At 43.0% G+C, this 15,684-nt stretch overlaps 1 protein-coding gene across 2 annotated transcripts in view; it reads right to left on the reverse strand.

Annotated features, from left to right (window-relative positions):
- The window catches only part of ZNF236 (zinc finger protein 236), a 192,347-nt gene that overhangs the window by 117,415 nt on the left and 59,248 nt on the right, over window positions 1-15,684 (reverse strand). For both annotated transcript variants that reach the window (XM_088475911.1, XM_088475912.1), the window contains exons 12-13: window positions 9,305-9,508; window positions 2,277-2,421 (exon numbers count right to left, since the gene is read on the reverse strand). In XM_088475911.1, coding sequence (XP_088332037.1) covers window positions 2,277-2,421; window positions 9,305-9,508 — 349 coding nt within the window. The remainder of the gene's footprint in view (window positions 1-2,276; window positions 2,422-9,304; window positions 9,509-15,684) is intronic.

Consider the following 15,684-nt stretch of genomic DNA (forward strand, 5'->3'; position numbering starts at 1 on the left):
TGTAACTCACTAGTGCGCTCTCCTGTATTTGCTGACTTCAGAACATTTATTTTATATATATATATATATATATATATAAATTTTGCCATCAAGTCTCTCCACATGTCGATTAAATGCTCACAGACCTCTCCATGTGCCCTGTAAATGCCCCACAGACTTCTCCACATGCTAAGAGGCTTAAATATCCCTCAAACCTCCCCACATGGCATTAGATCATCCCACACACACACACCAATATATATATATATATATATACATACATACATACATACACACACACACACATATATATATATATATATATATACACATATGTATATATATATATATATATATATATATATATACACATATACACACACACTTAAGTACAGAAAGTCATGATAGCAGTATGTAATGGTAGGTGATGTCACCGTACTGGTAATGATCATTAAGCACCCATGGTCGGCCACTGCGCTGTCTAGTGAGTGGAAATGCATTCCATGTGGTATTCCTGGTACATACATTACGTGACACTGTAGATTGAGGAATGTTGAATGTCCGCAGAACTTCGGAAATGGACTATCCCATCAGTCAGGCACCCACTAATATGCCCTTTCTGAACTCAGATAAATCACATTGCCTTGCCATCAGCAGAATGGCCGGTGTTTAAACTGACTCATGAGATGTCATATTACAACTGAAGCAGGTATGGACATTTCCAAGATGTCACAGTACGATGACTGGGATAGAACATCTAAAACATGGCAGGTCCTAGTGGGTGTTCCCGGTGTGCAGTGATTTGTACCTAACAAAAGTGGTCCAAGGAAGAACAATCGGTGAATCGGCAGCAGGGTCATGGGCGCCCAAGGCTCATTGATGCCTGTGGATAACAAAGGCTAGCCAGTCTGGTCCAATCCCACAGAACAGCTATTGTAGCACAAATTGGTGAAAAAGTTAATGCTGGCTATGACAGAAAGGGGTCAACCACACAGTGTGCATGGGGCTGCATAACAGCAGACCGGTGAGAGTGCCCATACTGACCCCTGGTTATTGCCGAAAGTGCCTACAATGGGCAGCATCAAAACTGGACCAGAGAGCAATAGAAGAAGAAGGCCTGGTCTGATAAATTACATTTTATTTTACATCATGTTGGCAGCCAGGTGTGTGAGCATGGTTTATGGGGGGGAAGAGATGGCACCAGGATACACAATGGAAAGAAGGCAATTGGCGGAGGCAGTGTGATGCTATGGACAATGTTCTACTGGGAAACCTTGGGTCCTGGCATTCGTGTGGATGTTATTTTGACACGTACCATCTACGACCCTTCATGGCAACAGTATTCCCTGATGGCAGTGGCCTTTTCAGCAGGATGATGTGCGCTGAAATAGTTCAGGAATGGTTTGAGGAACATGAGAAAGAGTTCAAGGTGTTGACTTGGCCTCCAAAATCCCCAGATATCAATCAATCGAACATTTGTGGTATGTGCTCGAAAAACAAGTTCGATCCATGGAGACCCACCTTGCAACTTACAGGACTGCTGCCAATGTCTTAGTGCCAGATACCACAGGACACATTCAGAGGTCTTGTGGAGTCCACGCCTCGCTGGATTATATATATATATATATATATATATATATATACACACACACATACATATACACACGTATACACACATATTCATAATTAGAAGTTGTTTTGTCTTCCTTGCTGTGGGAACCATTGGGGAGTGAACACAAACTTTTACTGTGCGCATTGAGGAGATGGGACAGAGCTACAATTATTATTTAGATATTATATTTGTTCAAATTATACTGTATCAAATTGGAAATAGGGTTTTCAGATTTAAAATCTGGAATTATCTGCTCTCAAAGTGATCAGAACAAACATAGGGCTATTTATTACATATAATCAGATCTGTCCGCTGTATCATTTTGCAGAGAAAACAATACTGTACATGACAGTTTTGCTTGGAAACAGTCATGCTATCTATTAACACTGCTCTGGGAAACAAGTTTGAATGAACACATTGTGAAATCTCATTTTTTTTTCCATTAAATTGATTTTAAAGTGTACATCTGAAAACAATACTACAAGGCAAATGGATCCTTGGCAGTACAATCAATATCTGGTGGGGAAAAAAAAAGATATACCATATTTCTTATATCACAAAGTTCAACTTTCAAGATGTCAATTTACAGCAGCCTACAGGAGACTCTAAACAAGTATGCATTTTTAAATAGATGTAATATTCACACAATTCTGACAAGAATGCTTTGTCACCAGTATTCCATTACCTGATATGTTGTTTGAGGTGACAGGATTTCTTATAAGCTCGATGACAGTAATAACATTTGTATGGCCGATCAACCTCATGTGTGTAACTATTAATAAAGTAGCTCTGAAAAAATTGGCTATTCCTTGGGATGGGCTGGATGAGACCTAGATAAAAAGGAAAACAATGCTTGTATGACAAAAGCTAATAACATCTAAATAGCTTGTGGTTTTTATTCAATGGATATAGCAATGAAGTGCAATTAAGTATCTTAGAAATGTCAAATTAGGACGTTGAATTTTATGGTTCAATACCACAGTGATGTACAAGTCTTTTTCATTACACTATCAATTGCTCTTGGTCTCACCGCTAACTTTGCTTCTACTCATTTTAGAACCTTTTGTTAACCACTTAAAGCTGGGTACACACTAGGTGATACATTGGATGATTTGTTGTTTTGAGGCTAATCGGAATAACAAATTGTCCACTTTGTCCAGTGTGTACGCACTATTGTGCGCTCTTGTGCTGGATGCGGCAGGGGAACAATATATCGGTCGGTTGTACACCAGAACATTCAGTGTGTACAGACCTCCCTATATATAGTGCCATCGCATCTGCAGTTGCCACTCCCATGGGTACCCCCCTCCTCCCTCACATGCAGAGAGCAGTGTCAGGTGGGACGGATGATCAGTCCCACCTGCTGCAGCTGATTTCTGCACACGCAGAGATCAGCCAAATAGTGTTTGGAGGGGAACTAAGTTCTTTTTCTCAGCATTCTGGGGTGCGATTCTGGCAGTGATGTTGGCGGCCACAGACCGCATCACTGTCTAGGAAGGAGTCTGGGGAGTCAGAGGAGATCCTCTTTTTCAGTCTGGGCACAGAGCGGGGCTCCGCGGTCATATGTGATGCGACCTTGCCAGTTGTAGCACAGCTGGCTCCGGTCGTATCACATACGACATCGCCAGGTAAGTTGTTAAAGGCAATTTCAGAACAATAAACCTAGCAGATAATAGTTACTTAAAAAGTTTGTATTAAATAAAAATCTAAAAAAACATACAAATAATCTGTATTACATTCTAGCCTTGCTACACATTATAGTACAGCACATTGACTACAAATGTTTTGCTAAAGACTAACTTCCAATACACATAAGTAAGACAACTACATACAAAAGAATGCAAAGTACTAGTTACTGCGTTGTTATACAAATTACGAACCGATAATGAGTAATGCACTATTATATAACTTATTGTCACTTGCCATGTTCTTGTCAAAGGATAGTACAGTATATTATAATTACATAAGTGAGGCAGTCAGCATCCATGAAAAGTGATTTTGAACGTGGTGTAATGTTTAGCATTGACTGATTATCTGTGTATGTTGACAAATATCTTCAAAATCAAATGTTATAAAACAGCTGATGTTGCCTCCATCCAGCCAACCTGTGTGTAAAGTGATCAGACACTATAGAGCCCAGAAGCTGGAGTGGCTCCATGTAGGTACCACCTTTGCTACAACAGTCTGGATCCCCCTACAGAAATTCATTCATTTTTGCCGGGAATGGAACTCTGGCTTTAAAAAGAAAGTAGAGTGGGCACTGCAACTGAGGAAGTGGAAGCAGTCGGCCGCTTTGTTAAGGTGAGGAGAGACTCCTTCCCCCCAGACTACAGCACTGTTGCCACTTATATGTGATGGTTAGTTTTCAATGTTTGAAGTAAGGAAGACATTTTTGGTGTGGACAGCTCTTGTGAATAAATGCATATCTATGGCTCAGTTCCAGTATTTTTGAGGTTGAGAATTTGTACGAGCCCTCCTTGCTTCCAAAAGAACAGAAGACATTAAAGGTCATTTAAAATGGTACAAAAAATGCTAGCCATTTTAAAAGTGACATTTTGTAGGATCCTACTCCTTATATTTGAGTATTTATATGAGAAGCATGCATATTACTGTATGAAGACGGCAGCATAAGCAGAGTGTACAAAGCTATACTAGCAGAAACTAGGAAAATCAGTGTTCTTTGCCGAATGCAAACATGCTGGATAACCTCGTGTAAAAACATGAGTTTGTCTTGCAGGTGAGATAACTGAAGGAGCTTATAGGGCTGAAAAGTGGTGCCGTTGGACATCAGCCATTTTGTATGGTACACGTACACCATTTGCTTTTACCAGATGCACTTTAAAAATGTAAGAAGAAAGGTTGTTCTGGTGCAAGTGATTTATCACATAATTTTTACTAATCCAACATAATTAGATTGAATTTGAACAAAATAAAAAAATACATATACAAACACAATATCTACTGGTTGAACTTAAAACACTGACACAAAGTGAGTTATATGCCACTCAACCTGATAAATGGCAAAATTATAAATATTCCTAAGGTTGAAAGTCCAGCACAATATGGAACAGTAAGGAAATTTATATTTTTCACCATGAAATAAAAGCAGTAAATAACTCACACACTTGGTCAGTCTATTACCATTTAAGTAGTCCAATATGCTGCAGGCTCTAAGGATATGCCAACCACACCAAATGTGATCCAGAAGCTGTATGCGAAGGCCCTTTAAATCTCAGTGTTAAGTGGGCAAAAATATGTCAGACTTGATGCAGCCCCAGTCAAGTCCTGAGATGGCAGCCCTCTGTGTTATCTGGGTAGTAGGGTAGAGGGCTGGGAGATGAGCCACAATGAGCCTCAGTCAGGTCCCGGGGTGTACAGCTTCTGACTGCCATGTAAGATCTTAGAAGGTGAGCCACAACCATTCCTGGAGAAAAGCTCTGGTAAGGGCGCTGTAAAGCTTCTCGATCTCCAATGGACAGATAAAGCAAATATGTCCAGTGCAGGGGTAAACCCAAAGGATTAAAACTACCTCAAGTGAAGACCTTAATGCGTTTCCCTGACATATTTAATACACAAAAAAGACTGGACAAGTACTGTAGCATTTTAGGGAAATGAAGGAAAAGGAAATGATGTTATTATCAGAATTATGGGAAATGCTCCTAGACCCTGGGAGAGTGGGCCACCCTCCCAGAAACCAGCGCTCTTTCTTGAGGAGTGGACGGAGACTTGGTGACGCATTTTATAGCCCCCACCAACCACTGCGTTATGACATGTCAATATAGACCCAGTTCCTGCATGTTATGAATCACATTACTGTTTGGCAGGGGGTGTGAGCCATGATGATGGATATTTGCATCCTGCCCCTTGGACCTACTCTGCAAGATTTCCCAGAGGGGAGGTACAAACATGTCCTAAAATGATAACAGACAGGACCGTCAGGTATGGGATTTACTCTAACCTTTCATGTGTTTATCTATAGTAAATACAAGCATACTACAAAATGCAGTCAGAAGATCAGCAATATTGGATTATGGGTGTTCAATCACCTTGTGAGTGAACTAGCATAACTTCTGTATAAGCCAGGAAAATGTTTCACTTGTCTGAAGTGACAGAGCTGTAAACTCTTCTGCCAGTGACAACTGGTTATTTAGCCACTACAATAAAACCAGGGTGGATGAGGAGCACCTCCCACATAGTAGATGAAACATCTGCTATTTTACTACTTGGGGATGAGAATTAATTAAATTATTATTTGGGTGATCATCTGTGAAAGTTTAATCAAAATCAGTTCCCTGGCTGAAAAATGGTAGTAACTGAAGAGTGAACCAGGAACTACTTAAAGAGAAGGGATTACAAGAGTTTCTCAGTCGCTGATGTCGGACAAGGAGGAAGAGGGCAAAATGAGAAAACTTGTTAACTGGAAGGGACAAGGATGCACTCAAACGGTTAATTTTTGAAAGTACCCTGGAAACTGCTCTGATGCAGCTAACATCTACCTCCTAGGTCAGTGATTCCCAACCTCGGTCCTCAAGGCACACTAAAGGGGGGTATCCACTTAGCGATTTTTATGAACGATTGAACGATAACGATCGTTTGCAAAATTGTCTAAAACGACCAGCGATGCGTGTGCCTGCTGTACGTTTAGACATCTATCATCTTTCCAACATGCTGGTCAACCTGACGATATCGTCAGGTTCAGCATGTTTCCAGATGATTGATAACCCTGCACTGAACGTCTGCTTGTTCAGTGCAGGCTCATCACACGACTGACAAACGACTGAACGATTACAATGTCGTAATCGTGCAGTCATTTTCAGATCTTGTAGTGGATACCCAACTTAACAGTCCTGGTTTTGGTGATATCCAGGCTTAAGCACAGATAGTTAAATCAAAATAACTGAGGTACTAATTAAGTCACCTGTGCTCCAGTATGGCTATCCTCAAAACCTGGAATGTTAGTGTGCCTTGAGGACCGTGGTTGGGAACCCCTGTCCTAGGTCATTGCAGACCTGCAGAATTCATTAAGCTGGAGGCAGAAGCTGCAGGCTAATTTAGTACCACGAAACAAGTGGACTCTCCTGTGTGTCACAGACATCATGGTGTAAACAGACAGCAGGCCAATATTTTGAAAGCCACATCATATTATGAATAAGTAGCTATGGTACTGAATATCCATTAGTAGAATTGGAACGATGGCAAATGTCAGTAAATGAATGGTTAAATAATTCCATTAATTTAAATGAATAAATAAAATCTTCAACATACATAGAGCTATACTCCATATGTTATTGAATTATTTAACATAATACAGCTCTGCTTAAAAATGAAGTGCTGAAACAGGCCACTTTAAAGGCCCTATATCTTTCCTGGTCGACAACCCCAATAAGAGACTATATGGAGGGAAAGAGAGCATAAACTTCCTAGGATTAATAGAAACCAGGGGTATTTTTGAGATGGAATGGTCCAGAACACCGTTCCTGAAGCGGCTGCTCCTGATTTGCTGCTGCTCCGCAAGCTGATTCGTGGCCATCTGCAATACACTATACGCATGTATGGAACATGCAGCTGTGTGTGTGTTGAACGTTATTGTACCTATCACTACGGCCCCCGGAACATCTCGGAGATACATGCACCATGTTCTATTACATTGTCCTCACCTGTATAACTCGCAGTCAGATGCTCGGTTCAGGGAATACAGGTCTCGGCTGCAGAACAATGAGAACAGCGGCGCACTGGGACTGTACAGGAACAGAAGGAGAGACTGGCCCGTGATGTTGCGCCTGCTGCTGCGGTGAGGGGATGAGGGGAGCTGGGATCCGATTCGGGGTATGAATTGAGCTTATTACCCTCAGGAAAGTCAGGGTTGCATCTAGGTAACGATCAAACTAAAATATGTGCGTCACTCATTGTGCACAGTAACATTGGGAAGGATGCTTTCCTATCAGTTCCCTCCTTCCACGATTTTTACATCAGGTATCAGAATCTTTCTTTCCCTAAACAAATGACACTATGTGCCTGTGGTATCTGTATTCATAAAGCTGTATACATAAACCCCATCCACTGGCTGCGCTGTTCTATGCTGCATGCAGCATAGATTATATTAAGAATAAAATTATTCAGGGCTCACATCATTGTGATGATCTCTGACTCCGCTCCCCTTCTCCATTTGTGCCTCTGACCCCCTTTCCCCATGTGTGCCTCTGACCTCTCCCTATGCCGAAGTGTGCCTCTGACCTCCCCCTATCCCCAAGTGTGCCTCTGACCTCCCCCTATCCCCAAGTGTGCCTCTGACCTCCCCCTATCCCCAAGTGTGCCTCTGACCTCCCCCTATCCCCAAGTGTGCCTCTGACCTCCCCCTATCCCCAAGTGTGCCTCTGCACCCCCCCTTACCCATGTGTGCCTCTGACCTCCCCCTATGCCGATGTGTGCCTCTGACCTCCCCCTATGCCGATGTGTGCCTCTGCAGTCCCCCTTCCCATGTGTGACCTGACCTCTTCCTATCCCCAAGTGTCTCTGCAGCCCCTCTTCCCGTGTGTGCCTCTTTTTTATGTGGATCTGGCTTTTTCTTATATATGTAAAACTGATGTATCTTTCCCTATATATTTAGTATAGATTTTCATTTTGTGTTGATGTGTGTGTGAATTTAGTTTTTTTTCTCCTATACTTCTGTATTATATATATTCGTTTTATATATTATATGATTGACACATTATAATAACCCCCACCACACAGCCCAAACTTTGACTATTTAAAAAAAATTGGTGCAATTGATGCTCCACTCCCCCTGTAGCCCCACCCACTTTATCCACCGCTCCTCCCACATCTGCCCCCCTTCCCTTCCAACGTGTTTCTGAACCTATTTTTCTAGAAAAATAACACTGGTAGAAACAATTTGTAAATATAACTGGAGTCTTTGACTCAGAAAAGAAGTGTAATCGTCATTATGTGGTGAAGTTTTTTTTTGCCTGTGAGAGCAATCACCACCCCATGAATGGGGGCTGCTGCTTCTGTGATTTTATTTTGCATTCTTCATAAGTGAGGAAAGATTTAACTTGAAGGATTTGTGTGTTTCCTAGCTTCACTAATTATATAAAAGAAAAAAAAAGGCTTTTAACGGGCATTAAAATGAACCTGTCAAATGCAATGAGATGACGGGTCCTTTATAAACAGATAAGCTTCTTACTTATGAACATTTGTTCAGTCAACAAAATGGATGCCAACTCTCTGTGCAGCTGCTGGATGCACTTTAAGTGTAGCCCAAGTACTACTGCTGTCAGCCGGTAATGCAACACATTTTATGTGCTACCAGACACAGCAAATCGAAGAGGTCACTTTTAATATTCTATTTTACTAAAGCCTCTTGGTTCCAGGAACAGTATGGTCTGGTGAAAAATCACTTTAAGAACAAAATTACAAAAATGTTCTTTCTTTTTAGGATTAAAGAAAATAGAAAAAAAAAAGAAATACCACCCACCCAGTATGTAGATTTAATGCCAAGTCAAACGCTTGCTGGTATCATTGACTCCCTGGTGCAGATAAAATGGTCCTTTTATCACAGTTCAATAACATCTTATCCATTTTATTATATTTATATAACTAATAAAAGCATCTAAGTACACACATTTTCAGTCTGAGAACATATGGAAATGTCAATTCCCCAGTTTAGATGACACAGGATGATCACATGGAGTATGATAGGGAATGACAGCTTACCTAGGTCTGTGATGAGGATAGGCTCCTGCAATGGGATCTCTGATACAGGAACATTATTCTTCCCAGCGCGTACTTTGCCAGGCTTACGTTGATGACGTAATTTCCGTAACTCGCACTGTTTGAAATGTGAGGCAATGTGAGTTTTCCTGTGCCCTGAAGTCCGAAACTTTTTTTCACAATGTGGACAAGCAAAAGGCCTGACACCTAAACATAAATACATTGATCAATGCAAGGAAAACATTTTGGTTTATACATTATAATGTTGTGCATTCAGGTATTTTTTTTCACCTTCCATAAATGTAATAATTTAATGTATCCACTCTACTACAAAAGACAGACCTTTAACCCATGAATTGATAGGCTAGTGTTTTTTATCTCCCTGTAACTCAGGAAAAGATAAGAGAGATTTCTGTGGGCATATTTGCACATTTATCAGAATGTATGGTCACAACTTTCATAATGTGGAACACATAAATAAGGGTGTTGTAAAGGTGGACAAGGGATCGCTGGGCCACACAGCAAAATATGAGTAGGGTTTAGCCACAATTTGGCCATTAAATAAAAACAAAAAAAGGATTTTAATCTCACAACACATGATAAAGGGAGTCCCTGTGTCCCCTCACTCTCATGACTAATTCAAACAATAAATAAGGTTAAACCAAGCACTTGTACTTTGCAGTGGCTTCTCCATAGCAGAGGCCATCCGGACCCACTGCTGCAAAGACGTTGTGCAGTGCACTTCGTAAATAAGCTTGATTGTAATCCAATATAAAATAATAAGAATTAAGTATTTTTCTCAGTACAAATAGTTCAGTCACATGGCACCCTAATATAACAGCATGTTTATTATCTTATTGTGCTCTCTGACAGATTAATAGCATACTTTTAAGGGAAACGTAATACATTAACTTTCTCTATTACTGTTGACATTAAAATTCAATCCCTTGTGCAACAATGAAAAAGAGGCTTGCATGGGCCATGAAGTACCACCAGTGGACTACTGAAGCCTGGAAAAAGGTCTTATGAACCGATTCTTAAAAATGTTAAATCTTTATTTCTCTTTCGTCTATGCTGGGGGACACTGGAATATGGGTTGTAGGTGGGAAGGCGTGGATTTGGCACTAACACTGAAATCTTTAACTCCTAACCCCTGACTTCAGTGTAAGTTTAGTGCCTGTGGAGAGAGGCATGTTGTTTCAGGACTGCTCTGCAGCCCTGGTTTAGCTTAGGGATTTTTTCCTTTATTTGTAATGTTATGTTTATTTTTTACTATAGGTACTGTGCGCTGCTTATAGCAGCACACAGCTGGAGTGTAAATCGGCGGTGAGAGCCGCATCTAAGGGGGGGAAGGCGCTGAGCGCTTCCCCCATTTCACACACTCCGGTCTCTGAAGAAACCATCTGGGCCCAGGGATAGCGCGCTGCTGTTACCTGGTAGAGGTGCAGGCAGTCAGCGTGGTCCTGGATGGCGGGCGCCATCTTGCCTGGTTTCTTGTCGGCGGCTCCTGTGGGGAGAGCGCCGACTACAGACCGACCGCAGGTGAGACCTGCAGCAACACCACGCTGGACAAGCTGATCTTGGAAGCTATGCAGTGTTGGGCCTGATTAGTGCTTGGATGGAAAACCACCTGGGATACCAGGTGCTGCAGGAAAATGCGGGTCAGTCCAAGTGCTTTCCCCACTGAGGGGAGTAACACTTGAAGGAAGGAGCAGTGAGGCTCGCTTCATTATGACGGGGGGGGGGGGGGAGAAGGAGCCATGACTGCTGGTTCCCCCCGCTCTCCAGTGGCATAATGCAGGCTCCCAGGACGTCTGATCACAGCTACACAAGCCTGAACAGCATGGAGGGAGGACAAAGCAAGCTCCTTTCCCTCTGCAGTGTACAGCTAAGTAGTTTTCAGTATTACTGTAATCTGTTCTTGTGCCGGCTTGGAGTGTTTGCAAATTCATTGACACTTGTTATATTTTTGTTTTTCCGTGCTGACTGCTGCGGCAGGGCAGCGCAGGAAGGGGGGTGCTCTAATGACAGACAAATAGTCCACAAAAGGGCAAGTACCCCACTATGGCTATATTTTTTACATGTGCCCAGTGTCAGGCTAAATTGCCGTGTGGACAACTGGATGCAGGGGCTTTGTGTATGGATAGCTGGGGCCCACGTGTGCGCAGCCAGCTGGGGGAGCCACTCTGCTTACGGAGGAGCTGACATGGGCTCAGGCTATGAGTCGTTCACTCTCTGACGTTGCTCCGCCGTAGAGTGGAATTAGCCCAAGCAGGAGCAGCGCATGTTTTGCCCTCACCTCCTGCTGTTGCAGGGGGTGGTTACCAGGGTTCTGATCCTCCTTGGGTCCGTACCATGGAGCGCTCGGCGGTAGGGTTTGAGAAAGTATCGGCCTTTATGGAACGCTTCTTTGAGGAGTCTAAACTACGCACTACGCATAAGCGTCCTCCTCCATCCAGTGTCTTGTTGGAGTCAGATCCTGAGGGGGAGGAAGAGGAGAAGGTGGAAATCCAAGAGGAGGCTCTGCCCGACGAGGAAGGTTCAGACTCTTCATCACGTCAGGGCGTAAAGGACCTTATTATGGCAGTACGACAGTCTTTGGACTGTCTGGACCTTGGCGCCTCAGCTAGGTCGGAAGAGCCATTTAAGCGGAGGCGTTAGAGGGTCGTTTGTTTCCAAGTGTCTCAGGACCTTTCAGATCTGGTAGACGAAGCCTGGAAGACCCCAGATAAAAAGTATGCTACTCCTCGTAAGTTTGCAGCCATTTATCCCTTTCCACAGGAGCGGGTCGCTAAGTGGGAGCTGCACACAAGAGTGGATGCGGCTGTGGCTCGTTTAGCAAAGCACACGGCTCTGCCGGTCCAAGGGGCGGCCTCCTTTAAGGATCCGCTGGACAAAAAAATTGGAGGGTTGCCCTAGGAGTATTTTTATGGGCGACGGAGTGGTTATTCGCCCATTATTGGCATCTGCATGGGTCTATCGAGCCATGGGAAAGTGGGCTGACAAATAAGTGGCAGGCCTTGCTGGTGACTCATCCAGAGAGGGCTTACTGGTACATTCGGAACAGATATGTGCGGCTGCAGACTATATGTGTGAGGCCGCACAAGATGGAGCGCAGATTTCCTCTAGAGTCTCAGCCACGGCAGTCGCAGCACGCAGAGCACTCTGGCTTCGCGCCTGGGAGGCGGACGCCGAATCTAAATGCGCTTTAGAGTCTCTGCCTTTTTGTGGAGGCATTCTGTTCGGCTCTGAGCTTGATACTATTATATCCCAGGCGACAGGTAGAAAGAGCACTTTTCTGCCTGTGGTGCCCCAGAAGCTAAAGGGCTCACGTTTCCGAGTCTTCCGTTCTTCCTTTCGAGGAAGGGGAACGATTAGAAGGGGTTTTACTACAGCTTGTTCCTAGTCCAGAAACCTAACGGCTCTTATCGGCAGATTTTGAATCTACGAGCCTTGAATGCCAGCCTGTGGATGGATCGGTTTTGCATGGAGTCGCTCCGATCAGTGATCCAGGGTATGTCGGTAAACGAGTTTATGGCGTCTATTGACATCAGAGATGCATATCTCCACATACCGATTTGGGCGGGGCATCAATATTTACTCAGGTTAGTGGTCGGAAGAGCCCATTACCAGTTCCAGGCTCTGCCGTTCGGTTTGGCTACAGCTCTGCGGGTCCTCACAAAGATCATGGCAGCAATTGCAAGCTTACTGCATTCTGAGGGAATAATGGTGATTCCCTATTTGGACGATTTGCTAGTAAAGGCGGATTCTGCTGTGCAACTTCAGCTCCACCTGGCTCACACAGTGCAGGTGTTACAGCATCATGGGTGGATACTGAATCTGGAGAAGAGTGACCTCAGGCCGTGCCAACGTCTGACGTTTTTGGGGGGTGATCTTTGATACAGCAGTGGAAAGGGTTTTCTTCCCCGAGCCCAAAGTCCGGGCCCTTCAGGACTTAGTCAGGAAAGTGCTGTCTGCCCCTCAGCCATCCGTTTGGCTGGGCATGAGGTTACTAGGCACAATGGTCTCTACCTTCGAGATCATCCAGTACGGCTGCTTCCATTCAAGGATTCTCCAGTGGGATTCTCTGGAATTGGACAGGCCGCTCAGACGACCTTTCTTCTCAGTTGCTGGTTCTGTCAGACAGCACTCGTCAGTCAGTTCGCTGGTGACTGATTACGATCACCTTCTCCAGGGTCGGTCCCTGGTGACTCCCAACTGGATTATTGTCACTACAGACGCAAGTCTCAGAGGATAGGGAGCAGTGACGGAGAACCCCTGTCTCCAGGGGACCTGGTAGTCTTCAGAGATCGGTTTCCCATTAGATATGCTGGAGCTCTGGGCTATTTATCGGGCACTGTGCGGGGCTCAGGCCCTCCTGGAAGGCTGACCAGTGAGGATCCAATCAGACAACGCCACGGCTGTAGCATATGTAAACCAACAGGGCGGAATAAAAAGAGCACTTGCCATGGCAGAGGCAAGTCTCATTCTCTCTTGGGCGGAGACCTTCCTCCCGGCAATTTCATCAGTCTTCATACCGGGGGTGGCGAATTGGGAAGCAGACTACCTCAGCAGGGCTACATTCCTGCCAGGGGACTGGTCTCTTAACCAGGAGGTTTTCCAGCAGCTGGTCCAGAGATGGGGTCTGCCGGAGGAGGACCTGATGGCGTCTCGCCACAATTGCATGGTCCCTCGATTTTGTGCAAGGTCCAGAGATCCTTTGGCATTTGCAGTGAATGCCATGACAGTTCCCTAGAAGTTCCGTCTGGCCTACATTTTTACTCCAATTCCCATGTTACCAAGAGTACTCCGTTGAGTCAGGGAGAAGCAGGTTTCAGTCATCCTAGTGGCTCCAAACTGGCCGCGCCGGTCGTGGTTCGCCACGGTTCTCAGGCTAGCCACAGGACCGGGTTGGAGTCTGTCTCTGCGTCCAGATCTTTTGCTACAGGGGCCATTCTGTCTTAGTTGGCTTTAATGGCCAGTTAAAGCACATCTTGTTTGTTTTATTTCAAAGCCATTGTAGTTATGAATAGAGGCCAAAATATGAAAATTCTGCCAATATATATATATATACATACACACACATTGTATGTATGTGTTTATGGAAACTATATATATTTTTATAATATATATATATATATATATATATATATATATATATATATATAATATTATAGAACCCCCCCCCATGAAAATCCTGCGTTTGCCCCTGAATTGTGAAGTTTTCTTTTATCATACACTTCACATAGCAACCCCATAGCATAACACCAGTTATTGCTATTTATTGAAACACTTTTTATCCAACTTCTTTGAACATATCCAGCAGACTACTGTAGCCTGGCCTCCCTGGTTAGTAACCAGTGGCCTACAGTATGCAACAGATTACATAGAATCTCAACAAAGGTTCTATAGGATTTTATGTTTATAGTGTTTGTATCATACTCCAATGAACTTAGAGCCAAAACTGAAATTCTTCATAAAAATTTCGATCATTTAGATTCTGGTTAGGAATGATGCTTAATTCCCAATGTCCACTGACATTTGCATTACTGCACACTTGGCACAATGTCAGTATCAACTAATACAAAGAAAGTATCTATAACTTTGGCACAAAGTTTTTTTTTAATGACTTGAGATGTATGAAAATAAATAGCAAAAATTTGTCAAATTTTCTAATGCTAATTGGAGTTATTTAGGAGAGACTTGTTCAGGATATTAAAAAATAACACTGATATCACTTAAGCAAACTCCTCAGAAAGACAATACTGCCATCCTGCTTTACATAATACCAAACTCTTCTTCCATAATTGTGTATTTATTAAGGTTCAACCTTTAGTGCAAATTACTATTTCCTTATACAAAGACAAAGTACTCATAAGTAGGTTTATGTGATATAAACCTGAATCATCCATGGAACTAGTCTAGATTCTCTGCCTTTAATAGTACATTTAGCATCCATTAAAACAGCAAATTATGTTACCTAATAAATATTCTAAGTACTTTACAGCAGCACTTACAAGGGGTTAATATAGGTAGAGACAGGTATGCTTAAAAACATGCTCTATAGAACGAGTATTCTCCTCTTTCCCTGTGTCTTTTGGGCATACTCCTAGCTTGTGCTAACAAATATTAACCGATTAGAATTCAGTCAGCTTCTTAGTAGACACTTTGTATCGGATTCACCTAAAGAATGTTACAAAGTGAGGTGCTGGTGTCCCAGTCTGTGATTAAAGCAATGGGATTACCTACATTACGAGGCATAAAAATGTCTTCTGTACAAAGTTGTGATCATCATAATAACAACAAAGTAAATACAACAAAACATGTTTATACCTTATACACAGTGTGTATTTTTATTGAAGCTTTTCTCTTATGCAGGTTGC

Source organism: Taudactylus pleione, unplaced genomic scaffold (genome assembly GCF_031769625.1).
Source record: "Taudactylus pleione unplaced genomic scaffold, aTauple2 ptg000179l, whole genome shotgun sequence".
In the NCBI taxonomy this organism is placed as follows: Eukaryota; Metazoa; Chordata; class Amphibia; order Anura; family Myobatrachidae; genus Taudactylus; species Taudactylus pleione.